This window comes from Anolis sagrei, chromosome 4 (genome assembly GCF_037176765.1).
Source record: "Anolis sagrei isolate rAnoSag1 chromosome 4, rAnoSag1.mat, whole genome shotgun sequence".
Classification (NCBI taxonomy): Eukaryota; Metazoa; Chordata; class Lepidosauria; order Squamata; family Dactyloidae; genus Anolis; species Anolis sagrei.
The window spans coordinates 60,539,402-60,560,255 of NC_090024.1; the positions used below are offsets into that span (position 1 = coordinate 60,539,402).

Here is a 20,854-nt window from a genome sequence, read left to right on the forward strand (position 1 = left end):
CTCTCATGTCTCCACATGGGGAGCTTTCCATGCCGAGGAGCCTGCTGTCTGTTGACCCTCCGGATCATGTTTTGCCAGCAAGGCTGCAGAGTGCCCTTTACCTTCTCGCCGAGGTGGTACCTATTGGTCTACTCACATTACATGTTTTCAACCTGCTATGTAGGCAGAAGCTCAGGCTGATAGTGGGAGCTCACACCAACCTGTGTCTTCGAACTGCCAACCTTCCGGTCAGCAAGTTTTTCTGTAGCTAGCAGTTTAACCCACTGAGCTACAGTGGCCCTCTGGGATAGAAGGAAATACTGATATAATGGTTTGAGTTGTCTGTATTCTGAAATCATACTGCCCAACAACAGAAATCCATATTGGCTTTGCTGATAAACCTGTTTCAGATAATCAAGATTTTAGTGTTTCCTAGACCCAGCAGCTTTGTTCGCCTTGGTTAGTTCACCAAATCAGGGACTTCTATCTGTGTCAACCTGTAGAAATCGTCAGTATTAACAATAAGGCAGGAATCATGTTGTCATAATTAAAGTGTTGACTACATCTCTTTGAATCTCCGTTCCACCATGGAAATCCACTGGGTGACCTTGGACAAGTCACATTTTCTTAGTTGCAGAGGAATGTAAGGACAAAAAAACCCTTTAAACAAATCTTGACAAGAAAACCTTGCAGTTGGATTTTCTAGGGTCACCATAAGTCATAAACAACTTGAAGCCATGCAACAACATCAGCAACATGAGTGATAAGAAGTGTCAATATTTCAGCTCCCATGTGGATAATTTTGAACTCTGTGGAGTATTTTGGATTACAGAATTCTGGATAAGAGATGCTCAACTTGTAATATATTTGCTGAAAGCTTATGTATCTAGAAAAATATTTGTTTTGCTTTAAAACAATGTTTTCACAACTTTGACCTCTCAGGCAAACAGTAATACAGAAAAGTAACCAAACAAAATAACAATGAGCCAAAAAAAGAATAAAACAGAAAGTAACTTTACAGCCTTGGCAGGTGTAACCCAAGACAAAACTATGTCTATATTGGCTTACTCATTATTAGAGACAGAATGGCTACTCTTCTGAGTATATGTTTCTGTGCCAGGAAACTTCAAAGGCAATATTTCAAAACATAAAAATGTAAACATCCTTTGCCTCCTGTTTAAACATTCTTAAGCTAGTTCAGAAGTTTAAGTGTCAGCATAAGAATGATTCTTGTTCCTTTAAAGTGTTATCTTACTAGGGAGAGATTACCATTGACTACTCAACTCTCTTCCGATAAGAATAAGTGAGGTATTAATACTAGATAGATAGATAGATGGATAGATGATGGATAGATAGACGTTAGCATTCTGACCAATAGAGAATGCCATTTTAACATTAAAACTTCTATTCATCTATACATTTATAGTGACTTAGATCTTTATAGTACTCATCATCACTATGTGCCAGTGCAAAGCTACCCATGCCATCTTAACACTTCAGCTGAATTAAGCTAAGCCAAAGAACAGGCCCGTAGCCAGGATTTTGTTTCGGGGGGGGGGGCTGAGTTTGGTTTGGGGGGGGCTGAGTCCGAGTGAAAGAGGGTCTACCCTAGCAAACCTTTTGTATCGTTACCCCAATACCCCCATGCATATGGGATATATTGAGCATGGTGATCAGATCATGATATGAATAAACATAACAGTTTAAATAATGTACCAGTAAGGCCTTCTCGCGGACCACCATGAGAATTTCGGGGGGGGGCTGAAGCCCCCCAAGCCCCCCCCCCCCTGGCTACATGCCTGCCAAAGAACTTGATCCCAGGAATGGAGGGAGCAGAAAAGGGTTTGTGGCCCTTCATCTCCTCTGTCTCTAGGTCAGAGTTAAAGGGATCACACTAACTGTAAGTATCTTATTTCCTTTCAAACATCCTGGCAATGATCATAAAATATATTTAGGAATCTTTCAAACAAATTATAATAAAAAAGAAAACAGTTACACTGTTTTTAAGATAGCATTTTCAAACAGTAAGTTCAGTTGCATTGAAACATTGGCCAATGTCAACACTGTTGTTGTGTAGCTTCAAATCACTTCTGGCGACCATGAAAGCTAACATATCATGGGTTTTTCTTGGAAATATTTATCCAGGTTTTGCCTTACCTTCCTCAAAAATGGAATGTGACTTATTTGACTTTGGTCTGAGGATTTCCAAGACAGGGATCTAAACCCTGTTCTCCAGAGTTGTAGTCCAGAGTTGTAGTCTAACACTCAAACCAACTTGGATGTAAGGAGCCTCTGCTTAACATATAAGTGTGATCCACAATGCATTGATATGTAGATGTAGCCCTTTGCAGCAACTGTCCTCTCAGATTATTACAATTGTAGGAGAGGACATCAGAGACTTCACTAGCCCCATTACCCAGATAGGGAAGATCTGAAGAGAACCTCATCAACATGGATAGGGTCCTTCCCCACATCCACTCCAGGTTTCAAAATCATATAAAGGGATATAGAAGAAACTTCCTAATCCAGACTTTTCTCCAGTATAGGACAGTGGGAAGGATGTATCTATGAGCCTTCCCTTCCTGTAACCATAAACACAAGAGGAAAAAATGCCCCACAAGGCCCCAATTTCAAGTGGGCTTTGTGCAGATCTTCTTCACACTGAAATTAATGCATCTTGGACATGGATTGCCACACTTGGATAGATTACTTCTTTGGTTATTGGAAACGTCAAGACATGTAAAACCAGCCCTCCTATATGCACTGGGAATAGTGGAATAAGACTCCTGTGAAAGTGAAAAATTGCAAATAAAGAAGTGCTATTTTTTTAAAACCTAGGAGAACACCTCTCTAGGAATTTCTAGGTTTTCCAAAATGATTTCCATCTTCCACTGACGATGACCACAGAATTGCACTGGAGAACCAAGCAATTCTTACAGAAGTGTTCTGGATCACAGAGTCACACTGGAGTACCTAAAGATTCCTAGAGATAACACTTTTAATCAACCAAATCCACAAAAGTCAAAACAGCAAATATGCAGGATTGACAGTAATCACAAGAAGCCAAAATGGTAGCCAGCCACTACTTCACAAGCATCAGATTTAGGACACAATTAATTCTCTACCCCTACCTGTTTGTGTGAACCCTGGCTTGTATCCATTAGCAGTTCCACTCTCAGCGGTCATGGATGGAGATGCGGATGAACTAGGTTTAACAGAATGGCTAGCAGCAGAAGATTGCCTGCTTCTACATTCTGCAAGTGAAGCAGCTATAGTACATATTAAGGCAGCCTGACTTGACAGTGAGAAAATACAGCATTAATTAACAAATGTTAATTAAACTCATCAAAAGGTATAAAAACACATTCTTTTCAAAAACCAAAAAGGCTATACATTCAACAGTTGAGTTCATTGTAAAGCAAAATTGCTGCAATGTCATCAAGAATTTTGTTCAGTTAAACAGTCACTTATACTTCAGTTGTGTGAAGGTGGAGGAGGGAAAATTCAATAATGGTTTTAATGTAGGGATATAATTCTTTGCAAATTTTCTTATCAACAGAAGCAACAACTAATTTTAGCATTTGTCACCCCCCTGCAAGAAAATGCTTAGAGCTGTTCAGTTTGTAGAGACTTTTCACAGTTCAAGGTTTATTCTACATACAATGGCATTTTTGTACAGAAAACAGCATTTTCTGCACAGAAAATAATATTCTCTAAAATGAATTTTATACTCTTATCTCAGTGAAAAATTCTAATCTACTGAATACATTCACTCACCATATCCTGGTCAATTAACTGGCATACATGAGAAAAAAAATGGTTCATGCAGGAACACTGAACTTTCAAGGCCCCAAAGTATATTTCGCTGCTTGCCCCATTTAAAATGTACACCCTAAACAACCTTTCAGGATATCATGGCGGGTAAAAGAAATATGATTAGCTGAAGGTGATATTGGACATTAATTTGGTCATAAACCCAACTTTGTTTTTATATGACTTGTGGAATAGGCCTTCAGTAACTGTTAGAGACAACCGAAACCATATGTTATCTTCCAAAGACTAAAAAGAACAGTGTAATGGTGTACTTCATCTTGGGACTCCAAACCCATCCATTTTTTTTTTAAAAAAGAAGCTGTTTAAACAGTTCCACTGGCTGCTGATAAATTTCCGGCCCCAATTCAAGGTGCAGGTTATCAACTATAAAGCTCTAAACGGTTCAGGACCTGCCTATCTTCGTGACTGTATCTTCCCCTACGAGCCCACATGGTTTCTAAGATCTTTTGGGGAGGCTCTTCTCTCATTCCCATCCCCCGTCTCAGACGCGGTTGGTGGGGATGAGAGAGAGGGCCTTCTCAGTGGTGGCCCCTTGGCTCTGGAACTTTCTCCCAGGGAGATCGGGCTAGCACCCTCTCTATTCACGTTTTGTAAGGAACTAAAGACATGGAGGTTCCGCTGTGCATTTGATTGACAATTTCTTGACAGAGGGTCCCTAACCATGGCCTAAAATCAAGTCCCTATATTTGACTACTGTACTTTTCAAGCTATAATGACCCTGTTATAACTGCTCTATCCCTATGTTGCTATATGACCTATGCACCTTATTGACCAGCCTATTTTCTAACTTGTTTGCACACCAGCACCCCCCCCCCCTCCAGCCATAATGAGACTTGAAGTATTTTGGTTGTTGCTTATGATGCTTGTCTTACTATTGTTATAATGTTGTTTTTATGTTGTTTTAATATTTTATATGCTATGTTTTTAATTCTATGTGTTTGGGCTTGGCCCCATGTAAGCCGCCCCAAGTCCCTTAGGGGAGATGGAGGCAAGGTATAAAAATAAAGTTGTTGTTGTTGTTGTTGTTGTTGTTGTTGTTATAAATAAAAATGTAACTTTCACATCTAATCATGCTACATTTCAACTTCTCTAATATTTAACAGGACACTTGTTACCTTTCCAGCATATAAGGGGTCCCTTTGACAGCACACCTTGAGAGGTTCTTACTAGGTAGTACTTTAAGTGCTTCTGCTTCTTTGGCTGAGTGGTGAGCTTCAGGTTGATGTGGTTGGAAAATTCAGTGAAATATCGAAATCCTCTTTCTCCACAGCCTACACAGTTTCCAGAAAAACCTATAAGAGAGGTGAAAGAGATGTTTTTCCATGATAATCTGTGTAGCAAGCCATTTCATTGCTATCAGCAAGGTTAATAAAGTATCTATTCAACTTTATTCACCAGTCATCTAGTGGACACATATTGTGTTTACTAATATAGCACCATCACACACAAATAGCATGCTAAAGAAAGAATAGAAATCAAAACCATTATTATTTTCCACGTTGCACCTACTTTGGTTTCAATCGTTCATGTACTTTCTAAGTTACTGGTTTATGGTCCAAACAGAGATTTTAAGGACTCAGTCTAGATCTCTGGTAAGAGTGAAACATGTAACCCACGCATGCTTGGTTATGGTCATGAGCAAACTCTGACAGGTTTCAACCACAACTTGAGAAAATAATTTTGGAGAAGAGCAATTTCCACAATCCCCCAACCAGCCGGGCCAATTCTGAGAGTTAGAGTGCCAAATAAAATAAAATAAAACATTTTCCAAACTGTGGTTTTACCCAAAGTAACATGATCCTCAACAGAAAAAAAAGTTTCTCACTCCTGTCCTAGAGTGACATTTCAAAGGAGACTAAACTTTCAAAAATCACATTAACATAGCAATCTTAGGAAAATGAAGTCATTTGGTAGATCTCTTCAAAAACTACCTTTCTTTGCTAGGGTTAGCAGGGAAAAATGCCCTTATCAATTCACTTTTAATGTTGCATCAGGTTTCTCTGCATTTTCAGAGGCTCTCATTTCAATTTAATATAATATATTTATTTCAAGTGTCTTAAAGGAATGAGGGAGAGAGAAAAATAAGTACATCTCCCATCTGTTCCAGTAAGAAGTCACCCAGGTGGCCATGGCATATTGTTCCTCTTACAGGATGTTCTAATAAAGCATAAATAAGTAAATATTTGAGGCAAAGCACTTAGTGCCATTGAAACAAAAGTTGAAAGCCCATCACTCTAAAGAGTGCTGTAATTTCTTCTAAACATAAAAGACTTGGGAGAAGAGGTCAGAGGGTCAAACTAGTTTTGCAAGGTGGCTAAATTACGTCTTTAATTGGGCTTCACGGGATATAGTGAGGGCTATATATTGACCTACTGTAGATTTCCCACTGATTTCAAAGATGTCTTTCTATGATGGCAGAAAGCAAATGAAAGTCAGTAGGTGAGTCATCACAAAGCCGCCTTCTTCTGTCATTGTAATTTGTTGCTAAGCCATTTGTTCAGCATCACCATTCCCATAGAAAAATGCATCGTGGCCAATATTGCATTATCTTTTTTAGAAGTCTAATTAACAGTTTGCAAAATGGGTATGGTGAATATATTTAACTAAAATGAAAAGCTAAGTCATTTTAAACATTTAGCAACTTCTCTAAACTGAAGCAAAAGGAAACGTGCCACTCCTAGGGAATGTATATTTTAATATTGGAGCCACATACTAAATTCAAAGGGCAAAACAAACATATGATGAAACCTTTCTCGTATGCATATAAAGATGTTTGCTGTTTTCTTATAGTACTTGTTGTATGCTACGTACACAGTCCTAACTTGCAGCAACCCTAAGGGGAATCTTTTAAAAGATTTGAGGGTGGGGGTGAGACAAGGTAAGTTTGCCATTGACTTCTTCTAGGGTTGGAAGGGGTGTTACTTGCCCAAGGTCCTTCATGGCCATTAGTTTTTCATGGCCAAGCAGGGATTTGAACTCTGGTATCCCATGCCACAGTCCTAGTCCAATGCACAAACTATTACACTACACTGGCTCTTCACCACTCCAATACAAGTTGTTGAAATAATAAAATGGAATACGTTGCAACTTGGACACTTCACATATGCTTAGTTTTAGGGATACTTTTAAAGAAACATGCAAAAATATAATGTAAACGGTGTACTAAACAGGAAATTTAAATTAAAAAGACAGAAAAAAAGATTCAAGAGGTACATATTGATAGCAATCAAGAAGAGAAGCTTATTCTGTATCTGAAGTATATTGAACACCCACACAAAACACTACATATCCAATTACTCTGAATAAAGGTAAAGGTTTAAGTTTAGCCATGTCCAACTCTGTGGAGTAGAGCTCATCTTCATTTCTAAGCTGAATAGCTGGCATTGTCTGTAGAAGACTCCAAGGTCATGTGGTCAGCATGACTGTATGGAGTGCCGTTACCTTCCCGCAGAAGCGGCACCTATTGTCTACTCATATTTGCATGTTTTCGAACTGCTAGGTTGGCAGGAGCTGGGGCTATCAGCGGGAGCTCACCACACTCCATGGATTTGAACCACCAACCTTTTTGGTCAGCAAGTTCAGCAGCTCAGCAGTTTAACCCGCCTCACCACCGAGGGCTCCACTGTATAAAAAATACAGCTAAATACCATCCTGAATTTTATGTTTCCAAAACATCACACATACTTAAACATGTCCACCTTCTGAAAGGGATAAATGACATTCAGCTACCTGAGACTGAGATTGTACTTGAGCTTCACTGACTGATTTAACATGTCTGGCTTCATCATGAAATGAATTGTTCCTATAACTTCACATTTGTTCTCTCCCATCACATGTGTTCCTCTCCTAACTGTTTTTATATAAACCAGATGACATATTGCCCCTTTTCCCATATGCTCACTAAAATTCACAAACCTAACCATAAAAATTGTATCCCACATGTTCAAAACTCAATTAATAAGATGCTGGTCTTACTAATAACTCCAGGACTATTGTTTTATGAATGTGTTATGAAACATGTAGGGTTATTGATAAGATCAACATGTCGGTTCCTATGATCTCTGGGTCACTATAAGCTATAACTGATTCAAGAGACGCTCCTCCCCTTCCATAAACTGCTCCTCATCCGAACACCTAAAATTTTCTGGGATAATCTTAATGTGGAGTGAGATAGGCAAGTAAATTGCATTGTTACCTCTGATCAAAGTTATGCTACTCAAAATAGTAATACAGAAAAATTATTATTCATGCACCCAAAGAAAATACTGAACATATATGGTTTTGAATTTACTTCCTGAAAAGCTGGAGTGAAAGTGCTTCATGCAAAGAAATACCACTCCAGAACTGAGTAAGACAGGATTCCATCTGGAGTAGTGACATTTTTAAGACAACCTCAGGCAAACCGAGTACAATTTGCAGGAACAACCAGATATGCAGTTCTCAAAATACGGCTGCCTAAAGAAATCTGCTTTCTTAACACCATGCTTATGGGGGGAAATCTGTAACATCTGTTATAGACCTGCAATATGCTGATGACAACGTCATCTGTGCACATTCAGAAGAAGACCTACAAGTCATTCTAAACACCTTTGCAGAAGCATATGAAAAGCTTGGTCTGTCATTGAACATCGAGAAAACCAAAGTGCTCTTCCAGCAATCACCAACCAACCCATCGGCAATGCCAGAAATACAGCTTAATGGTGTAATATTAGAAAATGTTGACCACTTCCGCTACCTTGGCAGCCACCTTTCTCCAAAAGTCAACATTGACACTGAAATACAACACTGCAAGTGCACCATTTTTCTGAATGAAGCACAGAGTGTTTGAGGACCGGGACATCCGTAGGGATACCAAGATGCTTGTTTATAAAGCTATTGTCCTCCCAACCCTGCTATATGTCTGTGAAACGTGGACTATCTAGAGACGTCACATGTCTCTAACAGAGGCTGGATGGCCATCTGTCAGGGGTGATTTGAATGCAATATTCCTGCTTCTTGGCAGGGGGTTGGACTGGATGGCCCATGAGGTCTCTTCCAACTCTTTGATTCTATGATTCTATGATTCTATGTTCCATCAGTATTTCGGAGACAACACTGATGGAACAATTCCATCAGTGTTGTCTCTGAAAAATCCTGCAAATCTCTTGGGAAGACAGGTGGACACATGTCAGCATGCTAGAAGAAGAAAAGACCACCAGCACTGAAGCGATGGTCCTCCGCCATCAATTCCGCTGGACCAGCCACGTTGTCCGAAGGTCCAATCACGGTCTCCCAAAGTGGTTGCTCTACTCCAAATTTAAGAATGGAAAACAGAATGTTGGAGGACAGGAAAAGAGATTTAAAGATGGGCTCAAAGCCAACCTTAAAAACTGTGGCATAAACACAGAGAACTGGGAAGCCCTGGTCCTTGAGCACTCTAGCTGGAGGTCAGCTGTGACCAGCAGTGCTGTAGAATCTGAAGAGACACGAATGGAGGGTGAAAGAGAGAAAAGTGCCAAGAGGAAAGCATGTGAAGCCAACCCCGACCGGGACCGCCTTCCACCTGGAAACTGATGCCCTCACTGTGGGAGAACATGCACGTCAAGAATAGGACTCCACAGTCACCTACGTACCCACCACCAGGACACCAATGGAGCCAACTGCATTCCAGTGAAATCTACTTTTCAAGATGTCTTCAAAAAGAGTCTGGGGAGCTACTTACACGAAATGCTCAAGATCAGAATTGAACAACCTGTGGCCCTCTAGGTGTTTGGAACTTTAACTTCCAGAGACCTTAGCCAGCTTGTCCAATGGTCAAAATGCATTGAGGGCTCTTCCAAGCAAATGGTTCTATGATTTTGCACTAAGAGGGATGAAGGCCAGTGCATGATCATGGGGAATTAGATTTCTAACCAAGGATAGAAGTAGTTGTTTAAGAGGTGAACATCATCAGCAAAAGCTTATCTGTGATAGAGATCCTACTGCATCATTTTATCGCCAACTAAGCTTATCTTATGGCAGTAATTGCACATCAGTGTTTATTATCAAATGAAGCCATGGGAGGCTGGAATTGCAGACAATTCCAGAACATTACAATGGTAAATCAAAGAGTTCTCCCCAGTCCCTTCCACCTTATCCCTTCCCCACCACCACCACCATTGGCAGACTTGCCATGAACTCCAAAGACTCCCACATATGCATCAATCCTGGCAGAGGCAGCAGCACAGTTGCTGACATTACATCTGTATAATGTATCCTCTGGACAGTCCTTAAGTGCCTCTGACTTTATAGCAATATTAAAACTGAAATACAAGATTCAGATCTTGTTTAGGAAGAGCCTTTTAAAACAAATTTCAGGGTATCATGATGAAAAACAAATGCACTGAATTGGCTTACCCTTACAGTAATCCAGCCTCTGGACACCATATGTTTATCATGGCAAGAAGAATAATGAATGAAAATCCATTTACCTAAAAGTGCATTTTTTCCATGGTCATCTGGCAGAAACCGCTTGTCAACAGCACACACTAGAATGTGCTCAGGAAGATTTGGAGACTTGGCTCCAACCAACAGGAAGCCTGCCGGGATATCGATCTGTTCCATACACAGCGATACTAACCGCAAATCTTTGCCTGCTTGACAAAAACCTGGAGAGAGAGAAAGAGAGATCTCACGAAACATGTAAGAGTGATTTACTATGCCCTCATCCACCTAGAACAGCTAGGGAGAATACTAGTCACTTGCAGCCTAATGTTTTTCCTCCTTCAGCCGCCTTGTCCTAATTCAACATTTCATCCAGCCCTATAAAGTCCATGGACAAAGAGAACTTGATAAAATAGTGTATGTATGTGTGTATACACACACACAGAGAGAGAGAGAGATACAAATGAGAAAACATGAAGAAGGAAAGGGCAGCGCTATTGTATGATACTGCAGAAGCCGTTAGTTATGTATTGTGCAAACATATCATTTCATTGTATTTTTTCTGGAAAACCAGTGAACATTTCACAAAGACAGGGAACACTGCAGTGCAAATAGAAAAAAATAATCTGTCTTCTTTTTTCCTGTTACAAATACTTCTTTGTTTCAGTCCAACCAAAGACTTATTGAAATAGGCTGGTGTTCAAAAAAGGTTAATGGTAAGTAAAACCTGTTAGACTTTAAGGTGAGCCAAGAATCGGTGTTGTTTTTGCTGCAACTGTACCACCCTGAATTCCAGTGTGTGCAAGAAAGACAGGTATGTATATTCCAGACCTGTTTCAATTATCCCTATCTTCCCCATATGAATAAATAAGGTTCAAAGTCAGACTCTCATCCTATTTGCCTGCACATAGTTGCTCTATTTATTATTTATTTATTTAAATTACTTATACCCCGCCCTTCTCACCCCCGAGGGGGGACTCAGGGCGGCTTACAAACAACGGCACAATTCGATGCCTGAATCAATAAACAAACAATACCTACAACAATTTAGACAGTTAACAAGTTAAAAACATTAGTACATAATAAAATAGCAAAACAATCTCATGCTCAGTGTTCAGAGTTCCGTATATCCATTCCATTCCATTCGTCCATGTTTGTCGTCAGATCTTCCTTTAGCTGCCAGCATGTCCAAAAGCTTGGTCCCATATCCAGGTCTTCAGTTTTTTCCTGAACGTCAGAAGGGAGGTCGCTGATCTAATCTCCCCGGGGAGTGAGTTCCACAGGTGAGGGGCCACCACTGAGAAGGCCCTGCTCCTCGTCCCCGCCAACCTCACTTGTGATAGTGGCGGAGTCGAGAGCAGGGCCTCCCCGGACGATCTTAAATTTCGAGATGGGATGTAGAGGGAGATCCGTTCGGACAAATACACTGGGCCAGAACCGTATAGGGTTTTGTAGGTTAAAACCAGCTGATTTCGGAAGAACCATACTTGAGCCAGACCACTGTACTCCTGTTCAGGTATCCAACTCTTTCCTTTCACAGTAGGAAGGTAAGTAGTGGCATGTCCCTGCCTCTCCTTCACACCCTGGAATATCTGTAGGTATTCTTAAACGTAAACAAGGAGTACATCAGATATGCACTTGAGAATGGATAGTATCAACATGTTGGGATACTGCTTCTTGAACAAACAGGGTGAATCCATATATTGCTGAAGTGGAAGGAGGATTTGGGAACATCTTTGTAGACTAGACCTTCATCTACATTTAGGCATACTGGCCAACAAACCACACACCATAATGCTTTCAACAGGATCTGCATTCACACCTAAGTTTGGATGCCAATAAACTGCCCGAGAGCTTGAATCATTGAGTTGGAAGAGACCTCATGGGCCATTCAGTCCAACTCCCTGTCAAGAAGCAGGAAAATCACATTCAAAGCACTCCCGACAGATGGCCATCCAGCCTCTGTTTAAAAGTCTCTCAAGAAGGTGCCTCCACCACACTCTGGGGCAGAGAGTTCCACTGCTGAACAGCTCTCACCATCAGGAAGTTCTTCCTAATGTTCAGGTGGAATCTCCTTTCCTGTAGTTTGAAGCCATTGTTCCGCGTCCTAGTCTCCAGGGCAGCAGAAAACAAGCTTGCTCCCTCCTCCCTATGACTTCCCCTCACATATTTATACATGGCCATCATGTCTCCTCTCAGCTTTCTTTTCTGAAGGCTAAACATGCCCAGCTCTTGAAGCTGCTCCTCATGTGCATCTGAATTGCTTGATTCCTGATCTACAAACTGTAGTTCCCCAAGCTGGTGTACTCCAGATGCCTGTCATCTCAATATACACAGCCTTCTCCGCTCCTTTTGTAAATTCCCTTATAGCTTTTTCAATGCCAGTAAAATTTTCTAAGATTTTATTTTCTGAATATTAGCGGGTGTAGTTATCATGTAGGCAGTTGAAATTACTTCTATATTGTGCGTATCTTGTTATTAATATTTGTTTATGTTTTTATGACTTGCAAGTTGCCTTGAAAGATTTTTTGATGTGCCAGTGTATTTATTTTCAATAAAAATGGAAATAGACAAACGTGCGATATAATCATTGATATGCTGTCGAAGGCCTTCATGGCTGGAAAAAAGATGGAGTAGCCATGGGGAGCCCTCTCAGCCAGGTCATAGCAAATTTCTACATGGAACACTTTGAAAAACAAACCCTAGAACAGCAACAATAAAAGCCCACTATATAGTTCAGATATGTGTATAACACCTTCACCGTTTGGAGCCATGGAGGAGAAGAACTAAACAAGTTCCTGGACCACCTCAAGAGCATCCACTCAAACATCCAATTCACCATGGAAAAAGGAAATGAAGGAAAACTGTCTTTTCTAGATGTCCTAGTCATCTGCAAACTCAATCAACAATTGGGCCACACAGTTTACAGAAAACCTACACACACTGATAGATACCTACATTAAAACTCCAACCATCACTCAGATCAAAAAATGAAGCACAATTAAAGCCCTGGCTAACTGTGCAAATCCCACTTCCTCCAAGGTGAACTAAATCACCTAGACTGGGCTCTACTGACCAATACATACTCCACCACAGACATCAGAAGAGCTGCAAGACTGAGAACAAGACACAAGAGTAAAGACAAAATCCACCCAGAGGAAAGGTGTGCTTACCATACATTAAGGAAACCACTAGCCACATAGAGAAACTGATGAAGAAACACAACATACAAAAAAAAATCTACAGACCCACTAAGAAAATCCAACAAATGCTACGTTCAGCAAAGGACAAGAGGGATCCTCTCACCTCTGCAGGAGTTTACCATATACCATGCAGCTGTGGACAAGTCTACATAGGGACCATCAAATGCAGCACTGCCCAAACACGAATGAAGGAACATGAAAGACACTGCAGACTACTTCAACCAGAGAAGTCAGCCATAGCAGAGCACCTGATGAGCCAACCTGGACACAGCATATTATTTGAGAACACAGAAATGCTGGACCACTCTAACAACCACCACATCAGACTACACAGAGAAGCCATTGAAATCCACAAGCATGGGGACAATTTCAACAGAAAAGAGGAAACCATGAAAATGGACAAAATCTGGCTACCCGTATTTTGAAAAAACTCTAAAATCAGGACAGGAAAAAAGAGAACACTCATGAAGCAGAATTCCAGACAAGAATCAATCAGGACCAGCTAACACCTCCCAAGAAAGAACTCCCTCAGGCAGCAACCAGCCAGGCTTTGAAGCTGCAAAGCCATTACATGCTAATAAAGGTGGCCATTTGCAACATTCACACTTGCCTCAAGCAGACAAGAGTTCTTTCTCCCATCCTGGACATTACACAGATATATAAACCTCACTTGTTTAGTTTCCAACAGACCCCTCAACCTCGAGGATGTCCGTCATAGATGTGGGAGAAACATCAGGAGATAATGCGTCTGGAACATGGCCATACAGCTCGAAAAGCTCACAGCAACCCAGTAGTAATTGATAGCTGATCTAATATAGAACATATTGTGCCAGTCATTTTATCCATGTTGGAGGTTTCTCAGATCAACAAACATTACACTGTTTGCTGGGGTTAGGGTACATGTGCCTTCAAGTCGCCTGTCTACTTTTAAAAACCACAGGAATTTTATAGGATTTTCTTAGGAAATGAATACTCAGAGATAGACCTGGCAGTTCTTTCTCCTGAAACACAGACTACAGCACCTAGTATTCATTGGTGGTCTCCCACCCAAGTACTAAGCAGAGCTGACTCTTCTTACCTTCCAAATTTGGATGGGATTTGGTGCCTCTGTGGTATCTAGGGCTGTGCTCTTTTACGTACCATAGCAGTTACCATTTCTGGACATCACTGGGGACCAGTAAATAATTTATTTCCATGGTATGGTCAAGAGCATAGCTAGGCACCCAAAGATGGGTGATAACAGAATCAAACAGCACAAATAATAAGGAAACAGCAAGGAGGGCTTGGTGTCATCATTATTGCGTGGTGTTTGGGGAGGGGGTTTGTCAGGACTATTACCTTTTTCAATATTATATGTGACATTACCAAAGCAATTCAGTCTAACTTCGTTCTAAACACATTATTTTACCACAATGTGTGATTATTAAAATGTGACATTATCACAAAAATAGAATGCCAAAAACAAGAGAGGCAACTTGTGCATTGTAAAAAAAGAGGAAATGCATCTCCTCCCCCTTAATAAAGTCAAAAGCAGTTAGAGATTTACATAGAGTTATATGTGCTGATTTACATGTAAAATGCAATTAACTGCTATCATTTAAATAGAAAAACCATAAAATTCCCTATACTCTTACCCACAGTCTACTATCCAGGTGTTAGCTACCGATCGGCAGCTTCAAGGCCTCTGTTCTCCCTTCTTGTTATTCCTTATTTCGAAAGTAGAATAAGACTGGCTAGCCCTTCAAACAGAGGACGATCTTCAACGAATTAGGACAGAACAGCCACGTTCTAACAGGGCTGCTGGTGATCTGTATGATCACTAGGATTCTGCTGTCACCAGCTGATCAATGCAGCTTGATGGTCAAACGACCAGCTCTGCAAAGAATCAATGAGATGAGGAATATCCTTAGCAACATCCAGATGCAGTTGCACATTCAGGAAAAAAAGGGAACAATAGTCTCCCATCTGGACCTCCCGGGATATTTGATCCTTTTCCCTAGCTGTGCTACTGCATCACACGGATCACGCATTGCCTATGAGGATGCACCTTGGCGCCATCACCCTGAAATAATATTGGTGGGGTTGTTGCACAAGAAGGATCTGGGTACCTTCTTTTGTAACAACCAAGTGCATGTACTTATGTAATAGGTGATAACATCAGCATCCATCACCTATAGGACTCTAGCCATGATCACCCTACTTAAGACACCCAACAAGAGCTTTTGATAGAGAAGAAATTCAAGTTGGGAGTATTGCTTCCAGACCACACCCTTTGCCCTTTCATCATGTATATATACACATGCCAATAGTTTTGTATATGTTTAAGATATCCAAATAACATATTTATTTGTATACATGTAAATATTAATTTTTATACAAATAAATTTTGTGGTGGTGCAATGGGTTAAACATCTGAGCTGCTGAACTTGCTGACTGAAAGGTTGGCGGTTCGAATCCACGGGAAGGGATGAGCTCCTGGTGTTAGCCTCAGTTACTGCCAAACTAGCAGTTCAAAAACATGCAAATGTGAGTAGATCAACATGTACATCTTTAGGAAGGTGATGGCGCTCCATGCAGTCATGCCGGCCACCTGACCTAGGAGGCATCTAAAGACAACACAGACTCTTTGGCTTCTGTGTTTGGTTGTTTCTAGGCATTGAATGTTTGCCTTTGTGTTTGTGCATGCTGTAATCCACCTTGAGTCCCCTCGGGGAGATAGGACAAAATATAAAGTATTATTATTATTATTATTATTATTAGATTTGATGAAACACCATTATTTTTTAAATCTATTTCCTCTTAAAGGACTAAGCACCTAAAGGTATAAATCCCATCTGATCTTGGAAACTAAACAAGGCCAACTCTTTGGGTGCTGTAGGTTATATTTCAGAGAAAGAAACTGGCAAAACCCTTCTTGAGTATTAATTGTTTATGGAATTCATGAGGTCACCATAAGTCACGAAAGGCAACATTTCCATTTAAGGGGTGCATGCATACTCAAAATTCCATTTCCTATAGTTGAAACTTAAACCTGGCCTTTCGACTTGCCCTTAAACTTAGTGAACATCAAAGGAACAGCATTTAATTAGATTCTAAAGAGTCAAATATTGAACAAGTGGCAGCCTAGTCATTTTAGTCAACATCAGCCATTAGCTGTTGTTGTTAATGTGGAGAGTAGAGTGTTATTTTCCCCCAGGAAGGCCACAGAGATTGTTTGTACTTCCACTATTGTCCGAGCAAAGACAGTTAAACATCTTGGACCAGGGATTTAGCTCAAAGCGAGAGGTAATTAAGAGATGCAAATCTGATTCTCTGAAGTAAAACATCTTGCATTTGCTTCCAAAGAAATGCAAATAGAGCTTGCAGAAGCCATTCATTAGCCTTTATTCCCTTTGCTTTTGACCCAGCAAATCATGATGGAGGGTTTAAGCGCCTGCTGGTTTTCAAAACCAAATCAACATATCCCCAACAAAAGCCCCCTCAAATTATACCAAAGTCCATAATATTGCTAGCACACAATAAACACACTGATCCTAATAAAAATATCACCAGACCAAGAATTTCCTTGCCTCATAAAATTAACAATACAGCATCTTTTGTTTTTTGTATTTTAAATTATTGTGAATGAGTGTTAGTGTCTCCAAGTGTTTAACACTCACAAGTATGTTGGGACTAGTTCAAGTTTCAGCAGTTTTAGTGAGCTTAACCTTTTTGGTCTACAGTCAGTTTATTACCTTTTGTCCAAAGTAAATATTGCTGGCAAAGTCCCAGAAGCATTCTCTCCTGACGTTTTGCCCACATCTATGGCAGGCATCCTCAGAGGTTGTCAGGCATGTTGGAAACTGGGCTATTCAATGCTAAGCAAGCTGGCCAACTGCAACATTGAAACAGACAACAGTTCTTTCTCCCACCCTGGACATTCTACTTCTCCAGTTTCCAATAGACTTCACAACCTCTGAGGATGCCTGCCATAGATGGTGGCAAAACATCAGGAGAAAATGCTTCTGAAACATGGCCATACAGCCCAGAAAACTTGGAGCAACCCAGTGACTCCAGCCATGAAAGTCTTTGACAACACATTGCTGGCAAAATTCTTATTTTCACAAATGACATACAACTTTATAACTTACTGGCCTTATAGACAGATACTTTTTTTTTCTTTTTTGGTCTCAGAAACAACTTGAGAAACTGCAAGTCACTTCTGGTGTGTGAGAATTGGCCACCTGCAAGGATGCTGCCCAGGGGACACCCAGATCTTTTACCATCCTGTGGAAGGCTTCTCTCGTGTCCCCAAACGAGAAGCTGGAACTGACACATGGGAGTTCACCCAGCTCCCCGGATTCAAACCGCTGACCTTTTGGTCAGCAGTCCTGCTGGCACAGGGGTTTAACCCATTGTGCCACCAGGGTCTCCTAAGACAGATAAATAAATAGATGTGAAGTTTATTTCCAAAAGATACCAAATTCATCTGAAAAATATGATACAGGAATTTAAAAAAAACATGCAGAGGATCTCCATTCTTTTGCTATAAAAGGCATTTTCCAAGCCTTGTACTGAAGTGATTTGTTCAATTTGGATAGTTTTGATCTGTGTAGAATAATATTATATTCTTGGCCAACAATGTTCTCCCACCTATAACTCTTTTTTTAAATTTGGTACATTTGGAAACAATGTCCACATGTGTGCAGTATATCTGTAGGAGATTTCCCACTATTTCTATTAATATTAGGAGCACTATTATGAATTAATAGCAAGGACCACCACCACAACACTGTCTAAAAATGTTTGATTTGTCTTATGTATTTCATAAATATTTTTGGAAGTGAAAACATAGTAAAATAGCAATTTCCACATCGACAATATTGATATATTCCCTTTTTCAAACACGGAGCATTGACAAGCACATTTATACAGACTTGGGGCCCTTCCAGACAGGCCCTATACCCCAGTATCTGATCCCAGGTTTTCTGTTTTAAACTGGATTATATGAGTCCACACTGCCAGATAATCTGGAATAAACACTGCCATATAATCTGGGATCAGATTCTGGGATATTGGGTCTGTCTCCATGGGCTCTTGGATGCACAACATATTTTCTGAAATGACTGTGATGTTTTCCACTGAAAGATTTAAGAGTTCAGTGTAATATTTTAAAATGTGATAGATTCAACATATGAAACAGCCATAGGGCCACACATACCCGTTTTGAATCAGTTTTCCCAGTGACTTGCAAAGTAATGAAAACATTTTTAAAACCTAGCTAGAAAAATATTTCTGACTTCCCAAGTTATTTAGATTTTTTTCAGCTAACCAAATCTATTTGCATACTACACTCACCTCCCATTTGAAAGCAACACTGAACTGACCAACTAAAAAGAAACTTAATTTAACCAACACAGCTGTGAAAACATAAACAAAAGCAAAGATTGTGTAAAGCAAAGATTGCCTTTCTCTCCCATCTCATTCGCTGTATCTTAGCAGCAACAATGAACATCCCCTCTGTGGGGTACAGACCTGGCATTGTGCTGCTGTAAGATAAGGAATCTGCATAAGAGATTGCCTCTTCAGATTTACATAAGAATCGGAGTTCACAGTCCTTTCCCCATGCATTTTCACAGCAGCTCATTAGGTATTAACTATCTGCCTATCTAATAGCCTCTGAAATTAAGGCCTGATCTCTCAAGGTGCAGAAAAACAGACAGTTTACAACCAGACAACATGACTAGCCTTATTTGTGTTTCCCAAATGTCCTGGATGCCCTTTTAAAGACACCAAATCACAGGCAGCTGCAAGGGCCATGGAAAACTAAACAAATGGTGCATGATCATAAAAATTAGGAGCATTCACCCACACACTATTGCAAAATTGACTGCAATACCAATGAAATCACACAAAGAGGAACACAATGCAATAAAAAAAATAGTTGCCTCTATGTATTCTTTTTAGATACAATTTTATAGCTCTATTAAGAACTCTTGAGAGATCTCAATGGGACACAATCCCAAAAGCTGCACATTTCCACACTCACTAGAATAATAAAATAATAGACATGGAAGAGACCCCAAGGCCATCCAGTTCAACCCTCTGTTAATGACTCAATACACAATCAAAGCACCCCTGACAGATGGCCATCCAAGCCTCTACTTTAAAACCTCCAGAGAGTGTTTTGAATGCTCACATTCCACTGCCAAACAGCTGTTACCAACAGTAAGTTCTTCCTAATGTTTAGGTGGAATCTTTTTTTTCCTGCAGCTTGAATCCATTGCTCCGTGTCCTATTCTCCAGAAGACAAGCTTGCCCCTCCTCAATGTGACCTCCTTTCAAATATTTAAACTTGCTATCATATCTTCCCTCAGCCTTGTTTTCTCCAAGCTAAACATACCCATCTTCCAAAGCTGTTTTTCATCTGACTTGGCTTCCAAACCTTTGACCATTTTGGTTGCCCTTCTCTGCTGAATTCCATTTTTTTCCATGTCAGGAGCACCATGAGAAACTACAAGTAGCTTCTGGTGTGAGAGAATTGGCCATCTGCAAGGACGTTTCCCAGGGGACGGCCAGATGTTTTGATGTTTTACCATCCTTGTGGGAGGCTTCTCTCATGTCCCCGCATGGGGAGCTGGTGCTGACAGAGGGAGCTAATCCACGCTCTCCCCGAATTCAAACCTGCAACCTGTTGTTCTTCAGTCCTGCCGGCACAAGGGTTTAACCTACTGCACCACCGGGGCTCCACTGAATTCCATGAAGCACCCAGAATGACTACTAAATGAGACAGAAGTCATAACAGTGGATGAGACCACTGGTTTCATGCTGCTGATGGATATAGAGAACCAATGATCCCAAGAAGGGTCATCGGAGAGAAAGCTTATTCTCAGACAAGGGCTCTTCTGACTGAAAACAACCTGTCCAACAATCTTTCTAATATTAATGAATCTAACCTTTGGAAATATCCTTTCTGCATTTACACTCTACATTTCATCTTGTATTAACAAGAGCTCTCAACAAGCTACACGTGAAAACTTGGAAACTTCCTATACTGGTCCTGTCATCTTGTAGGAATATTGAAGATGAGCCAGTTTGAACTCTAACTCCATTAGTATCTTAAATGTTTCTCCCTTTTGCTTTAAGCAACTGTGAAAACATTAACCAAGATAACCCTAGTCCAGTGATATATAATCATCTCTCATTTTCTCTTTCAGAACATATACTTGAAAGTTTCAACTTCCTTCATATTAAAAATATGAAAAATGTATATTTTTGTCTTTAGAAAGGGAGGGCCCCACTTAACCTAGAAGAGAGTGGAAACAGCTTCTAAGAATAACAAGGATTGCAAACAAAATTGTAAATCTTCCAAAATATGTATTTTAGATTAGTTTCTCTGTTCTAATATGAACATACTTTACATGCATTCTGAGTGAATCAAAGTTATTGTCATATAA

At 40.3% G+C, this 20,854-nt stretch overlaps 1 protein-coding gene across 2 annotated transcripts in view; it reads right to left on the reverse strand.

Annotated features, from left to right (window-relative positions):
- Positions 1-20,854, reverse strand: part of GREB1L (GREB1 like retinoic acid receptor coactivator) — a 198,913-nt gene that overhangs the window by 65,472 nt on the left and 112,587 nt on the right. For both annotated transcript variants that reach the window (XM_060775150.2, XM_060775149.2), the window contains exons 5-7: positions 10,263-10,439; positions 4,929-5,105; positions 3,111-3,233 (exon numbers count right to left, since the gene is read on the reverse strand). In XM_060775150.2, coding sequence (XP_060631133.2) covers positions 3,111-3,233; positions 4,929-5,105; positions 10,263-10,439 — 477 coding nt within the window. The remainder of the gene's footprint in view (positions 1-3,110; positions 3,234-4,928; positions 5,106-10,262; positions 10,440-20,854) is intronic.